This window comes from Gobio gobio, assembly GCF_949357685.1.
Source record: "Gobio gobio genome assembly, chromosome: 17".
Taxonomy (NCBI): domain Eukaryota; kingdom Metazoa; phylum Chordata; class Actinopteri; order Cypriniformes; family Gobionidae; genus Gobio; species Gobio gobio.
In genome coordinates, this window is record NC_137110.1 from 20,361,484 (window position 1) to 20,376,596 (window position 15,113).

General features: G+C 39.1%; 1 protein-coding gene across 2 annotated transcripts in view; it reads left to right on the plus strand.

The window, feature by feature from the left end:
- zc3h3 (zinc finger CCCH-type containing 3) overlaps positions 1 to 15,113 on the plus strand; it is a 93,222-nt gene that overhangs the window by 44,434 nt on the left and 33,675 nt on the right. For both annotated transcript variants that reach the window (XM_079841589.1, XM_079841588.1), the window contains exon 4: positions 10,413 to 10,551. In XM_079841589.1, the coding sequence (XP_079697715.1) occupies positions 10,413 to 10,551 (139 nt within the window). The remainder of the gene's footprint in view (positions 1 to 10,412; positions 10,552 to 15,113) is intronic.

The window sequence follows — 15,113 nt, forward strand, 5'->3', positions numbered from 1 at the left end:
TTTGTTGGCAAACTGGCGATTCTCGGCCCATCTTTGCTCCTAAAGGATTAGACCTTTCTTGGATGCTGCTTTTGTACCAAATCATAATTACAATCACCTGTTGACATCACCTGTTTCAAATTGCATCATTATTTAACCATTTTACCTCATTACTAGCCCTAAATTGCTCCTGTCCCAACTTTTTTTGAAATGTGTTGCAGGTCTGAATGACAGGAAAGGATGCATATTTACAAATGACATGAAGTTGACCAGACAAAACATGAAATATTTTGTGTTCATATTGTCTGCAATGAAATACAAGTCAAATTAAATTTAGAAATCACTTCTTCTTTTTTTTGCGTTTTCCATACTGTCCCAACTTTTTCTGATTTGGGGTTGTATCTTAATTTCCTTATCTTTATCTTTCTTCATTCATTCCTTTCCTGTTCTTCCTTCATTTACTTATTTCCTCATTTTTTTCCTCCATCTTTTCTTTCCTCAATTTTTTCTCTCTATATCTCTATCTGTCTGTCTGTATGTCTGTCCAACACTTGCCCACCGCGGCACCGCCCTCACCATCTTTAGATTTAGTTTTTATAGTAGTAAAAATCATTTATTTCAGTTAGAGAACAGACACTACAATTAAAAAGACAAGATGATGGCGGAAGATTTGGTTTCAAAGCGTAATGTAAAATGTAAAAACGCCTATTTAAGCGAGTTTGTCATTGTATTGTTTTGCTGTGTTTTTCAATTAAAGGGTTAGTTCACCCAAAAATGAAAATTATCCCATGATTTACTCACCCTCAAGACATCCTAAGTGTATATGAAATTCTTCAGAGTTATATTAAAAATGTCCTGGCTCTTCCTAGCTTTATAATGGAAGTGAATCGTTGGGTCATTTTTGAAGTCCATAAAAGTTTTGGATATTTTTCTCACACAAACGTGCCACTTCGCTTCAGAAGGCCTTTATTAACTCCCTGGAGCCATGTGGAGCAGTTATATGATGGATATATGCGCTTTTATGGACTTTAAAAATGACCCAACAATTCACTGCCATTATAAAGCTTGAAAGAGCCAGGACATTTTTAATATAAATTGTATTAGTCTGAAAGAAGAATGTCATATACACCTAGGATGGCTTGAGGGTTTCATTTTTGGGTGAACTAACCCTTTAAGAATAATAATGAACCCACCATTCAAGCAATTGCCGCCCCCAAATTGGCGCTAATTCTGAAGCAAACGTAAAATGCGCACGGCCATTCATAATGTGCGTGTCCACTGGCGCAGAGCGAGTGTTTTCAGTTAATTCCAATGGAAGGTCAACTTGAAATCCCTCCCATTTCTCTGCAACGTTATGAATGCCCCTGCGTCCGTGCGCATTTTACTTTCGCTTTGCAAATTAACGATTTAAAAGCGAGGTGCAAAAGAGGGAAAACTCCAGCGTCCCCCTCCTGGTGATACCAGTATCGCCGGTGTTGGCACACGTCGAATTACCCGTTGGGAACATTTCATCACCATCACATCCCTACTTCTTACCTATCTACCTACCTTACTTTGTCTTCCATCCCTTCCCACATTTGGGAAAGCTGAACTAGTCTAGATGGCCACCTTAAAATTGGTGACAACCATGTAATTTCCAAGACCTTTTATTGGTTGCATGAAGATGTGCTTTTCCAAAAAAACAAAAAAAAATTCTGTTAACCTTAACATCACCACTCGGTAATCCCAAGCAGCCCAACATAAAGTCCAGAGAGTAGACAGAAAAATAACATGGGAACCTGTCAGAAAAATGAGTCTGTGCATGTGACAGAGAGGGATAGATAAAGGTGTGAGCTCGCAGCGCTGAAGCCGAAGTGAGTTGAGTAAATAATCGGCCGTCTGAGGAGCTGCGGGTGCGGGGCCGGTGTGTCAGCAGGCGATGGATGAGTCCCCAGGCCTGATTGTAAAGCCCAGCAGGTTGTGTTGGTTGAGTGAGTCTGTGCCGAGTGGAGTCTCAATCTTCCCTCTAATAGGCCACTGACAGGCCTTTACCACACACATATACACACACTTGCGAGTACACACATCAATAAAGTGTCCTGACAAGGGACCATAGCCTCAGCTTTGGTACCTAGCGTGCAGTTCTACTCTAAACCGGCCGCACACACGCGCACAAAGACATGGGCGGCATCAATTCTGCGGCGCTATCATTAAACAATAGGTAAGGTGGAACAATACAGTGAAGTGCGTAGTATACGGCTGGCTGTGTAAGACACAAGCTCTCTGACAAGCAGTATTTGTCATCCGCTGGGACACAGGCAGGTCCGACATTGGTGGTACAGATGAGAGGTGTGTGAAAAAGTGACTTTGAACCAGACAACTAATCTCGCAGCCTTGCATACACGACCCCTTGACAGAGGCCCACACACAAGTGTTTGCTCCCTCGTTTATGCAGTCTGGTCATATACTCCACAGCTCAAACACTCCTTCACATAAAGCGCACATAAATACTCATAATGGGACCTCCATATTACACACAGTTGTACAGTCGAACACATTCCTCTGCTGTGCACTACTTCTGAGCCATGTTGTGCCGAGATTTGATCATTGGTAAATGTTTGTCGAAGATGAATTCCCCGGCTGATACTGAAGTGTGTGTGTGCGTGTATGGGTCCGGTGATAAATGGAGAGGGTCACCCTGGAGTAGAAGGGAAAAATAGGAGGAGGAAGGTTTTTTTATTGGTACAGGAAATGTGAGTTTCTATTGTAACATTATGAAATGGCCATTAGAAGCACACAGGAAGAGTAACTGTTCAAATAACCAGGGAAAGGAATATTATCAAAAACAATACATTTGTATTTGCTTTTGTTTTACTTTTCCCTATATTGTCTTTTTTCCTTCACATTCATCCTTACTTTACTTTCTTCTGTCCAATCTTTCTTTGTTTTCCTTTGTTTCTTGCTGTTTTCTACCTTTCATTCATTCATTCATTCATTCATTCATTCATTCATTCATTCATTCATTCATTCATTCATTCATTCATTCATTCATTCATTCATTCATTCATTCATTCATTCATTCATTCATTCATTCATGTCCTTTCTTTTTTACATCCCTGTCTTTGGCCTTTTATTCTTACTTCTTTACTTCCCTCCTTTCCTAGCCCTTCTTTTTCCTTCCAGTCATTCCTTCCTTTTCCTTTCTTTCTTGCTTGCTGTTTTACTTGTTCTAACTTCCATTTCTTCCTTCAATTCATTCATTTATTCATTCATTCATTCATTCATTCATTTATGTCCTTTCTTTTTTTACATCCTTGTTTTTATGGCCTTTTATTTTTACTTTTTTACTTCCCTCCTTTCCTATCCCTTCTCCTTCCTTCCTTCCTTCCTTCCTTCCGTCCTTCCGTCCGTCCGTCCGTCCGTCCGTCCGTCCACATTCATCCTTACTTTACTTTCTTCCGTCCTATCTTTCTTCCTTCCGTCTGTCCTTCCTTTCACATTCATCCTTACTTTACTTTCTTCCGTCCTATCTTTCTTTGTTTTCCTGTTTCTTGCTGTTTTACTTATTCTACCTTCCATTTCTTCCTTCAATTAATGAATGAATGAATTAAAGTCCCTGTAAAGGCAATTCTGAGATTTGTTTCTAAACACATTATAAATGTTAGAAATGTATTGCTGAAACACATTACAAAGACTGTGAACTATGAAGTACTGAATTCAGAAGTTAGACCGTTAAACAGTTTTTCACCGTTGCTGTGTTCAGGATTTTCTGGGCGGGGCTAAAACGGTGGCTCGATGACGCACTGGAGCCACCGAGCCTGGCTCCTCCCCTAACACGATCATAACTAGAGCACATTCGCATCAGTTCGATCGCGAGTTACTGTTAGTACTGTTAGTTACTATAGTCAACAACTTACATAACAGCTTACAAAACAAAAACGATGAAGAGGTGGATTAATTTTGTGAACAGCAACCTTGATGGAGAGCTGAGGATCATCACCGACACCTACCTCTGCAGTGACTTTACACCGGTTCGTTTTACAAACTTTCACCGGAGACAACTGGGATTCACTGATAATCCGCTGCAGAACCGACTATCCCCCGCCAAGGCCTTCATCCTCCCGTCCCGCCGACATCTGGTGCGTCGTGATCATAGACGCTCGTGATCAGTGAGTGTTGTATTGTGTTCTACTGCCGCTTTCCCGCGAGTGGGTGTGGTTTCGGCGCCGACAGCGGACACACCCCCAGCGTTTGAGAGCAGAGAATGCTGCTCATTTTTTCAGGTTTTTGATAAGCTATTTTATGTACTTCCCGGATTTTTTTATGATTCAAATTTGGCTGGGTGGTTAATAACACATTTATCTGTGGTGTGAGGAACTCAGAACACATGTTTAGTTTTGACTTTACAGGGACTTTAATTAATTTATTCATTCATGTCCTTTCTTCTTTTACATCCCTGCTTTTATGGCCTTTTATTTTTACTTCTTTACTTCCCACCTTTCCTAGCCCTTCTTTTTCCTTCCATTCCTTCTTTTCTTTATTTTTCTTTCTTTCTCTCTTGCTTGCTGTTTTACTTGTTCTACTTTCCATTTTTTCCTTCAATTCATTCATTCATTCATTCATGGTCTTTCTTTTTGTACATCCCTGCTTTTATGGCTTTTTATTTTTACTTCTTTACTTCCCTCCTTTCCTATTCCTTCTCCTTCCTTCCTTCCTTCCTTCCTTCCTTTTTCCTTTTTCCTTCTTCCTTCCCTCTTACATCAGTTTCCTTCCTTATATTCCCTTTTCTATTCCTCTCCTTTCTTCCTTAATGCCTTTCCTCTAGCATTCCATCCTTCCTTCATTCATTCATTACTTCATTCCTTTCTTTCTTTCTTTCTTTCTTCATTCATTCAACTGTTCTTATTCTGAGACGCATTAAAGGAGCACAACTGAGAATTTAGGTTTAATTTAACTCTTTCTAAATCTGCATTCCCTATAATTAGTTTTAAAGTAAATACCATCTGCTAACAAATACAACCTTTTTCTAAGCAGTTGTGAATGGTTTATTAAAATTAAGTTTCAGCCAAAGCCTTTCTGCTTTGTCTTTTTCTTCCACTAACCCTCTCTGATTTTCTTAAGATCTTTAAGTAATTCCATTCTCCCGTTGGCTTGTCTAACATGCTAAATTGTAGCTGCTGGGAATAAATCTTTGGGGTTTTTACCTCTGGTGTACAGCGGCAACGAGCGAAAGCTGCCATGCCGAGTCCATCTTTTACTCAGCCCGCATGCATGCATGTCACTTCAGCCCAGCCACTCATAAAGCAACATGATGGATAAATGAATACAGAAAGAAATAAATAAAAGCCACACTTATTCTCTCCCGCACATCCTTTCCTCCGCCTCTCTGATGGATCTGTGAAATGATATAAGGAATAAGACTTAGAGGGAGAGGGAAAGAAAGGGTTGGGGTGGAGAGACGGATATGATTTATTAGGCTGATAAAAATTCAGCCTTTGTTATTCAGTCATTTTTCCATGTGCGGCTTATTAAGGAGCGCACCTGCCAGACGAAGAGTTTGTGCGCTAGTGGGTGTATGTCTAAATGTGTGTGTCCCGTAGAGTAGGAAGACTCAGACCTCACAGAGCCAGTTTTTATGACACCCTCTGCGTCTCTGTCTGTGTTCAGTGCCATACTTTTATGTCTTTTAATGGCTCCCTTTACACCTGGCATTATCATGAGATTTCAGTGATCAAATCACAATTGATAACACTTAACGCAGTGGTTCCCAAACTTTTGTAGAGAAAAATATTTTCAAGCCCCCCTCCTACATGCACCACCACACTCTCAGACATCACCTCAGACACGCTTAGACATGGCCTTACTTGCATAATTCTATAAGATTTATTTGAAACATTGTAATTTAACAAGTTATCAACTTCAACAGGCTTCTTGATGTGAAGCCTGACTAAAGTGGCGTCTTAGCTTGTTCAGCTTCATACGGTCAGAAGCCACAACACACTGGGCTCTCTCTTCATTTCCCACCTTTTTTCAATTCAGTTCAATTCATAGCTCTTTTCACAATCCATATCAGTTCAATGCTGCTTTACAGTACACTGAAAAAAATGATTTGTTGAATTTACTAAAAAAATTTATCTTATGTGGTCACAATCAATTTATTTTATCTCAGTTTAAACAAAAACACATGCAATTCCCATAAAACCAATTAGTTTGTTTTAAATTAAAATCAAATAACTAAATTTAAATTATTTAAACGAGCACAAATTAATTATGCTTAATTTAATCGGGCCATAATTTTTTTCAGTGTATATGCATGTGTCTACATTACAATTTAGATTATCAGATGTGTCCAAATTATGTATTTCAAAAATGTACATATACAAATCATGCAGTTAGCTAACAATGTATTAATTTAAGGCAGAAACAATACGCTCATTGAAGTAATGAATACGTGTTGATAACAAATGATTAGAAAATATATATAGAACATTTATTGGAAACTTTGTACTGCAGGGCTCCAGACTAACATTTGAGAGCAGTGGCACCGGTGCCACTAAGATCTACAGAAGGTGGCGCCAACACCTGATTTGGTGGCGCTACCTTTTAATCATAAAGTTAATTTAAACATATTACTATTGTTTTGCATTAATAATTGCAGGTACTAATATTACATTTTATTTATCGGAAATGTGTCATTAAAGCACCGAGCTTGAATTGAGATGTAGATAAAATTAACTTTTATTAGCAACAGTAACATGCAAAAACCTATGTAAAATATTCTACACTTATTAAATGTATCATAATGAGCTTCAGTGATTATAAAAATGAACACTCTTTACTTGCTTTCTGTGTAATTCAGTCAAGAAAAGGTTTTTTTTTTTTTTATGAGACTTTGTGACATTTCCTACTTTTCCCGTATATTAGGGAGTGGAAATGACTAATAAAGTCAATAAGTACTCCTCTACCGCCTTCTACTGGTTATAGTGGTAATTTCAAATGAAAGTTAAATAAAAGTTTGTATGCCACGAAGTGTTAATTTTTCCTAGCCTGGCTCCGCCCTCCTACATACTTTCGCTCAATTTTCATTTTCCTTCAGTACTCTGTCTGAGATTATGGTATATTCTCTGGTTTTCTCTGGTCAAATTTTAAACCGTCCAACAGCGAACAGAGGGAGTGGCTGAGAACATTAACGTTGATGTTGTGTGCGCTAGTTTGAGATGACATGCGTCAAGACCAACCGTTAGCGATTGGTTATGGCAGATCCAGAGTGGCTCTGGGCAGATCCAATAGTTTTAAACTTCAACAGAGTACCCGCCTTCAAGGAAGTTAACGCTTGTCAACGGAGAGTGGCCAGACTCTCTGTACAAATGAACTGTACGAAAGTCTGGTAGGACCAGGCTAAAGTTTTCCTTCAATTTTTTATAAATCATCAGATTAAAAATAACATTAAAACAGGATCATATTTAGAGATTTGAATTGCTGGGAAAAAGTGTGAAGTACTTTAAAGTAATTGAAATTTGAATTTCACTCCCAAAAGTTGGCATGAAACCTGAAACATTTCTGCAAGAATACCATAGTTACAGTTTACATTACTACATTAAATCCATGGTGAATGTTGGTGATTTGTGGACTAGAGAGCTGTCTATAACTTGCTCATTCATGGCACAATGTTTCTCTTCGTTTTCCCGTAAGCACTGTTTGATCTGATATCTATGGTTTTTAACAGAGAATTCTGCGCTGAATTTGAATGCTTATCACTAGATTTCGCAGCGATGTTATTAATAATGAGGCAAATTCAAACGCTTTCTCACTGAATATCCCAGCGCTGTGTACTAGGCAGTGTCGCGTAATCGAGATTGGTGCACGAGTACCTGTTCTGAGCTCATGCTGCGCTGTCTATTATTGATCCAAGCTGATAAACAGTCTGCACTTCGCAGCTCAAACGAGTAGTGCAGTTTAGTTCCGCTTTCATTTTCTTTGCTGTTTGAGGTTTCTCATATGCATTATGCCAGTGGTTCTCAAACCTGTCCTGGGGACCCCCCACACATCACCTTTTGTATGTCTCCCTCATCAGACACACCCAATTCAAGTCTTGCAGGATCTACTAATGAGCTGATAAGTTGAATAAGCTCTCATCAGTCGGTTAACGTGGTGGTCACACCAGTGCGACCTCTAACAAAATTTAGGCGCACCAGCAGGAAAAAGGGTCACAAAATGTGACCATTTGGTCGCAGTCTGGAGCCCTGGGTGAATCCGAGGGTGAGATATGCCTTGTCTTTTCACCGTTTCCCGGACACGACGGCAGCACCGCCATATTTTGAGACTGTCTACTAGACACAACAAAGCAAATGTTCCAAATCACATTTGTCCTTTGTGTCAGAAGTTCCGCAAACGGGGCATCAGTTTACTGTCAGGGATTTGTTGCTTCACTCCGCATCCAGTGTTAGACAGCCTTACTGATTATAGTGGGTTCTATTTGCTTTTTGTGCCTCTCTTTTAGTCTGGTTGTAGATACTTTGTTTTGGTAGTTGTGATGTTTGATTTATCGTCTGCTTTTCGTTTACCTGGTTGGTAAACTCAACCAAACGCATCCTATATGAGATTAAGTGGAATGTAGTATTGTCAAAAATATAGATTTTCTATACATATTGATACTGAAATATCTGAAATGCTTCCAATGCTCATTTTCCGCAGAATAGATACACGATACTAGCTGCACTTTCTCGCTCTCTGATCTCTCCAACAGCCAGTTGACACACAAACCTGCCTCCACTCACTCACTCACTCATTTCATTTGCTCCGGATAAATATTGTTGGTTTTGCAGGGCTTGAATTTCGCTGTGGGATGCTCACACCCAAAGTGTGTGCACATAAAGCTGCCTCTCAGTACTAAATTTTGTTCACTGCTTATTGCGCTTAAACAGTCAATTACACACAACATAATGTCAAAACGCTGGTCTTGGCGAGTATTCAAATAAACACAGTCAGTTATGTTTTAAGTGAGGGATAATGTACATCCAGCCGGTTGTTATCGCAGAATAATGCCCGACATAGTGATCAGGATGCAAAGCTGAGGGGTCTTGCATCACCCTGAAGGAGTTTATTCTGTGATAACAACTGGCTGGATGTACATTATCCCTCTTATTAAACAGTTACTTGCGACATAAGTAAATAATTAGATATGAAATATTGATCTGAGTCAAAACATTTTATTAGCTCTAAACACAAAACTTCCACAGAGAGAGCAGTTTCTAGCAAGCAGCAAGTTCAAACTAGACTGACATTTAAGGGATATGGTACAGTCATACTACTTATTACACGGTATTTCACTACATAAATAATTATAGGGATAAGAGATATTGATTTGAGATTGAACTGTTTTAAAATCGTACCCGTTTGTTGTTACAGTGTACAAAACAATTGTTGCAAAATGGCAGCAGCTGCATTTGTATGAAACGAGAAAGAGAGCTGGTCCATGATATCGGATGACATAATTAAAGAACTGTACATAAAACATGAATTTCAGTTTTAATATTTTATTAGCGCACCAAATGCAAAACTTCCATGAGGAAAAAGCATTCCTAGCAAGCGTATGGTACTGACTGACTTCGGTTAACCAGATGAGCCTGTGTTATCAGTTTTTACTGGATGGCGTGATTGGCCAATCAGAATCAAGTATTGAGCCGTGTAATAATAAGTGAACGTAAACAGTTAAGATTGAGAAAGAAAACATGCGTAACAAGTATAATGGTATCGATGTCAAAATTGTAGCCAGTGTAAATGCTGAGTGGCTAGTAACTTTGGAAAACCACTAGCCACAGTGGCTGGTGAGCAAAAGTTAATGTCAAGCCCTGGTTATGTATATGCACATTTTACACTTAATTGTATTTTCACAGGCATATCCAGGCATTTTTCACATGCAAGTTATCCAGATACCAAACATGTTTAGGTCCCACTTTATATTAAGTGTCTTTAACTGCTATGTACTGTCTTTTAAATTAATAATTTGATATGGTGATATGGTTTTTACTTTGTACTTATATTTTAAAATAAAATACCCGCATTTAATTTCTGTAATTACAACTACCCTTATTAACCCAACCTTAATCCGACCCAAACCACCAAACCTGTCCTCAACATTACCCATATCCCACCACAATAAGTTCATTGTGCTTATTTTTTGATGCAAGTACCCAGTAGTTGAAGACATCTAATATAAAGTGTGACCCATGTTTGTACTATATGTAGGTGTTAAAGAATCTGGTGATAATGTTTTTGTTTGTGTATGTGAAATGTAAAAAGTATCTAACTGGAGATTGTGCAAACCACAGGCTGACTAACTAATGACTCAGTTATAGCTTATGCGGGCATCATTAGGTGATTAAGCATTATTGATCAGTGAAGTGACATGTCAACCATTAATTCCCTTCCGTGATTTGTCTGTTCCTTTGCAGGCCCCACCTCTTCGTCAGTGCAAAACCCGGCATCACATAGGGTCATCAAAACACGCTACAAGATCGACACACGCAGAGCGCATACAATCCATCACAACCCTGGTCTATCCTACAGGGTCAAGAGAGTACATTCTGCCAGGTAAGTGATTGGGTGCTTTTCTGGTGGAGGTGGAAATGACCAACACTTAATCCACTTCCTGTTTGTCTCCTCTTCAACAAGACTCATTTAAATGGCTTTATTCTATAATAAATTTCGCGTTTGCACTTGTGCGTGCATCCCGCTCGCAATCTCAGTCCGGCACAACCAATTACCAGACTGATTAAAACCTCTCTGTTGACATTCAATGTTTTTATCAGTGTCTCAGTGCCTAATAAAACATTAAATAACCGCCTGGCCCTTAATAACGCCACACAGAACCATAACTAACTGCCTCATCACCGCTGATAATGACAGAGAGAAGGTGCCGCTCGTCATGGTAATCTATTACTGGAACCATAATATTACACCATAAAGATGTACGACGGGATGCTCATGTGTACATGTGGGTAGTCACTGAGACAGAGGGTTTTTATGGCCAATGGCACCTTGAAATAGTTTTTTTTATGTGAGTGTTTTGGAAGTGCGACCGTTCATACAAAATCTTTTTTTTAATTTAAAAACATGAAACACTGATCAGAGGAATCGGAAAAAAAACGTATTTTAACATTCATTTATTTAAACATTTTTAGAACGAGAGGCGACTGAAATGATCAAAGAGATTCATCTAGCATATTTTTACATAGAAAAACAATAGAAAAGAAGCGCAGTGGAATGCAAAAATGTGTTCTGTGTAAACGGCCCGTAAGTGATATGGAAAAGCAGACTAACAAAAGCTTTTCCTGTCAGAGCTGTGGCCTAACAGTTTGCATACATGCCTTAGACATGTTGATACAGTGGTGCTCATGAAAGAAGAACAGGTTCCGATTCAAATGACAAACAGCTTTTATTTCTTTGTTTGCGAAAGAGAGTGTCTTGCTGTTGCACTATATGAGGTGACTCTGTTCTCACAGCACAGGTTTACCAGACTCTCTTTCCAAATTTGTCCTGAAAATTGGAGGGAGTCAATTTGATTATAGATTGTGTTTGTTACTATTTTTCATAATGAAAACTGTGATTTAAATGGGCTGTAAGAAAGAATGACAGCTAGTGGTTGTAATGGGTACCGCAGTCCAAATTCAAAATATTGTTTGACCCTCCCCTCCTCCTCAGACTCGACCCTGTTTGAGGACACGCAACAGGAGCGAGCGCAATTGACATTGAAAGTCAGACTTTAATTTGAGTTGATTTTATCCGCGTTTTAATGTGCTTGCATTCATAGACTTTTAGATAGATGCCGAGGCTTTTTAGGTCTGGTAGAATCTGCGATCTCTAACCTAGTTTGTTTGCTACACTTTGTTTTTCCGCCAACTGGCAACCGGTTCCGTCGAAATATCGCACAGACCAAAACAAAAACAGACATTCTGACACGGAACGCATATTTAAAAGTAAAATAACTGGCTTTTGCATTGTTTTCGGAGAAACTAGTATGTGAACTCTTTAGTACAGTCAAAAACTTACATACAGCACCTTTAACTAACAGTAGAAAACCTTGCATTAACATTGCCATTGTAACATGGATTTGACATGGCTGAAGGATATAGAGAATCTGAGTATGAGTCTTTAAAGCAAAATTAAGAGAGCTTGGAAAGCTTTTAGATTGCTTTATAGAAAGACAGAGAGAAAGAAGATGGGTCACTGCTGTGTCTGTATGGCATTAGCTTTAGTCTGATGGGAGGCCACTGAGAAATCCTATTCACTTAAGGGTGTAAATGAAGCACTCATGCGTATGGGTGTAAATTTTTTATTCCCCCTCTTATCTACAGAGTTAAAATGATCTTCATAAATCCCCCTGCTGTGTGGCCCTGGCTTAGCCATGTATAAAAAAAGAGACTGTGGATTATAGGTGTTATATGTTAAGAAGGGTGCCACATTAAACAAAATAACCTTCTCTTTTAACTCTCTTGCTCTCTTTTACTGTCTTTCCAGACTGTTCTGCCTTAGTGAGGATTGCTTTACACTGTGGATAGCGCTTACCAAAATCACTCTTTCTGGGCCTTTCAAGCTGTATTGGTGCATGATATCACTCTGGATATCCGATTGGCTGCTTAAGCAACTGTAACTTTGTGTTAATGAAGAGAGAGGAATTTGGGAGAGCTGATCTGTTTGTCCATGGGTTTTAAATCTAGTAATGTTTTGATCCCTGATCCCTAATGTCGTGATTTTTAAATGGCAATAATCCTGCTAAGGAAACGTGCTGCTGTGCCTGATTTAGTTAAGCTACTGGTACTGTGTATGCAGTCATCACATGGCAGTTGAGAACATTTTGGCTGGCAGACGTCTAACAGCTGCTCTTCAAATAGATGATTAACTGCTCTGCAGGTCAGACTCTCATCTGAGCTCATTATTGAAAAGATGCTGACATTTTGACCTCAGTGGCCTGCACACAAGTATTCAACATTGTTTATGGGTAGTTTTGATTTAGAAATATTTCTTATTGGTGAGTTTCTAGCTCTTGTCAGATTCATTTGTAATTCATTTGTGTGAGAAAACGTAACATTACACATTACACTAAGTAAGAAACAAATTAATATCGTACTGAAAATGTAGCGTAATATAGTAAGTAGATAGATAGATTTTATGCCCTCATATTAACTGAGAGACTACATTTGAACATTTGTACTTTTGCAGTTCACCTAAATAGTCTTGCAAAACTGAATTTGCAGAAGTACAAATGTTTAAATGTAGTCTCTCTCTAAGATGTGATTAAAGGGTTAATTCACCCAAAAATTACAATTATGTCATTATGTACTCACCCTCATGTCGTTCCAAGACTTTAGTTCGTCTATGGAACACAAATGAAGATCTTTTTGATTAAATCTGAGAGCTTTTTGTCCCTCCATTGACAGTTACGTAACTGAAACTTTGACGCTTAAAAAAGTTCATAAAGAGATCGTAATCCATTTGAATTGATCGGTTTAGTCAAAATTTTCTGCAGAGACTCGGACGCTTTATATGGTGAACAGATTCAATTTAGGCTTTTATTCGCATATAAACATTGATAACGAACATAAACAGAAGCTCAACCGAACCTGCTTGACTTACGAAAACTAACCTCTTGCGAAAAGTGCTGCATTACACAAGGATGAACATCATTGGTTCTTGCACGTCAAGCGAACGTGCTTGAGCTTCCATTAGTTTACACAACTGATGTGTAAGTTGATGAATGTTTGGTGAATAAAAGCCTAAATTCAATCTGTTCATCATATAAAGCGATCATCTGAAATCTTTGGACTAAACCGATCAATTCAAATGGATTCGTTTTATGATCTCTTTATGAACTTTTTGAAGCGTCAAATTTTCAATTGCGTAGCTGTCTATGGAGGGACAGAAAGCTCTCAGATTTCATCAAAAAGATTTTAATTTGTGTTCTGAAGATGAACGAAAGTCTTAAAGGGTTTGGAACGACATGAAGGTGAGTAATTAATGACAGAATTTCCTTTTTTGGGTGAACTTACCCTTTAAAAATGGCGAAAAGCAACTAACCAGAAAATTGTGACCCAGTCACAGCATTTTCAAAATACTTTACACTTTTTATGCGTGTCTACATTTTATACGAAAACGTTTAGAAATGTGCATTATGCAGCATGGATACTGTACTGTAAAGTGTTACCAATTTTTTTCAACTTCAGCTGCAGGTCATTGATACTTCATTTATGTAATTTAGATTTGCTGGGGCAGTGCTCTTGGGATTTTAATGGGTAAACGAGTGTGTGTTTGTAGGGCTTCATTTGTGTAATGCAGATTTTGTGAGATGCGTGCTTGGCTTCAGACTGCCTTTGAGCCGTGGTGACTTACCGCCATTCATTTAGCTGCCTGCAATAAATATTGATTCATCAAGGGATTTTCAATTTGAACCTCTGTGACGCATTGTGAAATATTACAAGAGAGAGGGAAATGAGAAGGAGAGAGAGCTAGCGTGGGGGGAGAGAAGATAAGGGAAGATTTTTAACGATCCATCTCTTTCTTCCATTCATTCATTTGTAGGTGATGCTTATTTTTAGAGTATTTTAGAGTATGGCCATCTGCCACGTTCTTATTACATTTACACATTTGGCAGACATTACATATTCGCTTTTATCCAAAGAGACTCGCGGTGCATTCAAGATGTTCAGTTTGCCATGTGCTTCCAGGGAATCGAACCTGTGATTCTACACAACATGCTTTACCTAATGAGGAGAGACTCTTGGTGCTGTGGCTTTTTTGAGTTGATAAACACGCACACAGATGGCCGATCACAGTCCACCACCCAAGAGCTCAAGCAGGAGAAGAGCAGAGCCCCTCTCCGTCTCACACATGAGCAGACAGACGCGGGGCTCTTTAGCCCCTCACCCTTCCGTGCAGTGACCCGGCGTCCAGCGCAGCGAGCTGGAGAGCGGTGGGAGTGTGTAGTCAGCAGTGCGGCTGTGTCTGGTGATTGAGTGTTTGAGGGGACCGGGTGGGGGAGGAAAAGACCTCGTAAATCCCCGGCAGCCACCAGAAAATAGATATAATCTTAACATTAACTACATTAATAGTAGCAGGAGTTGAATTAAGAAAGCCGTAAAGCATGGACGCCTGGGCAT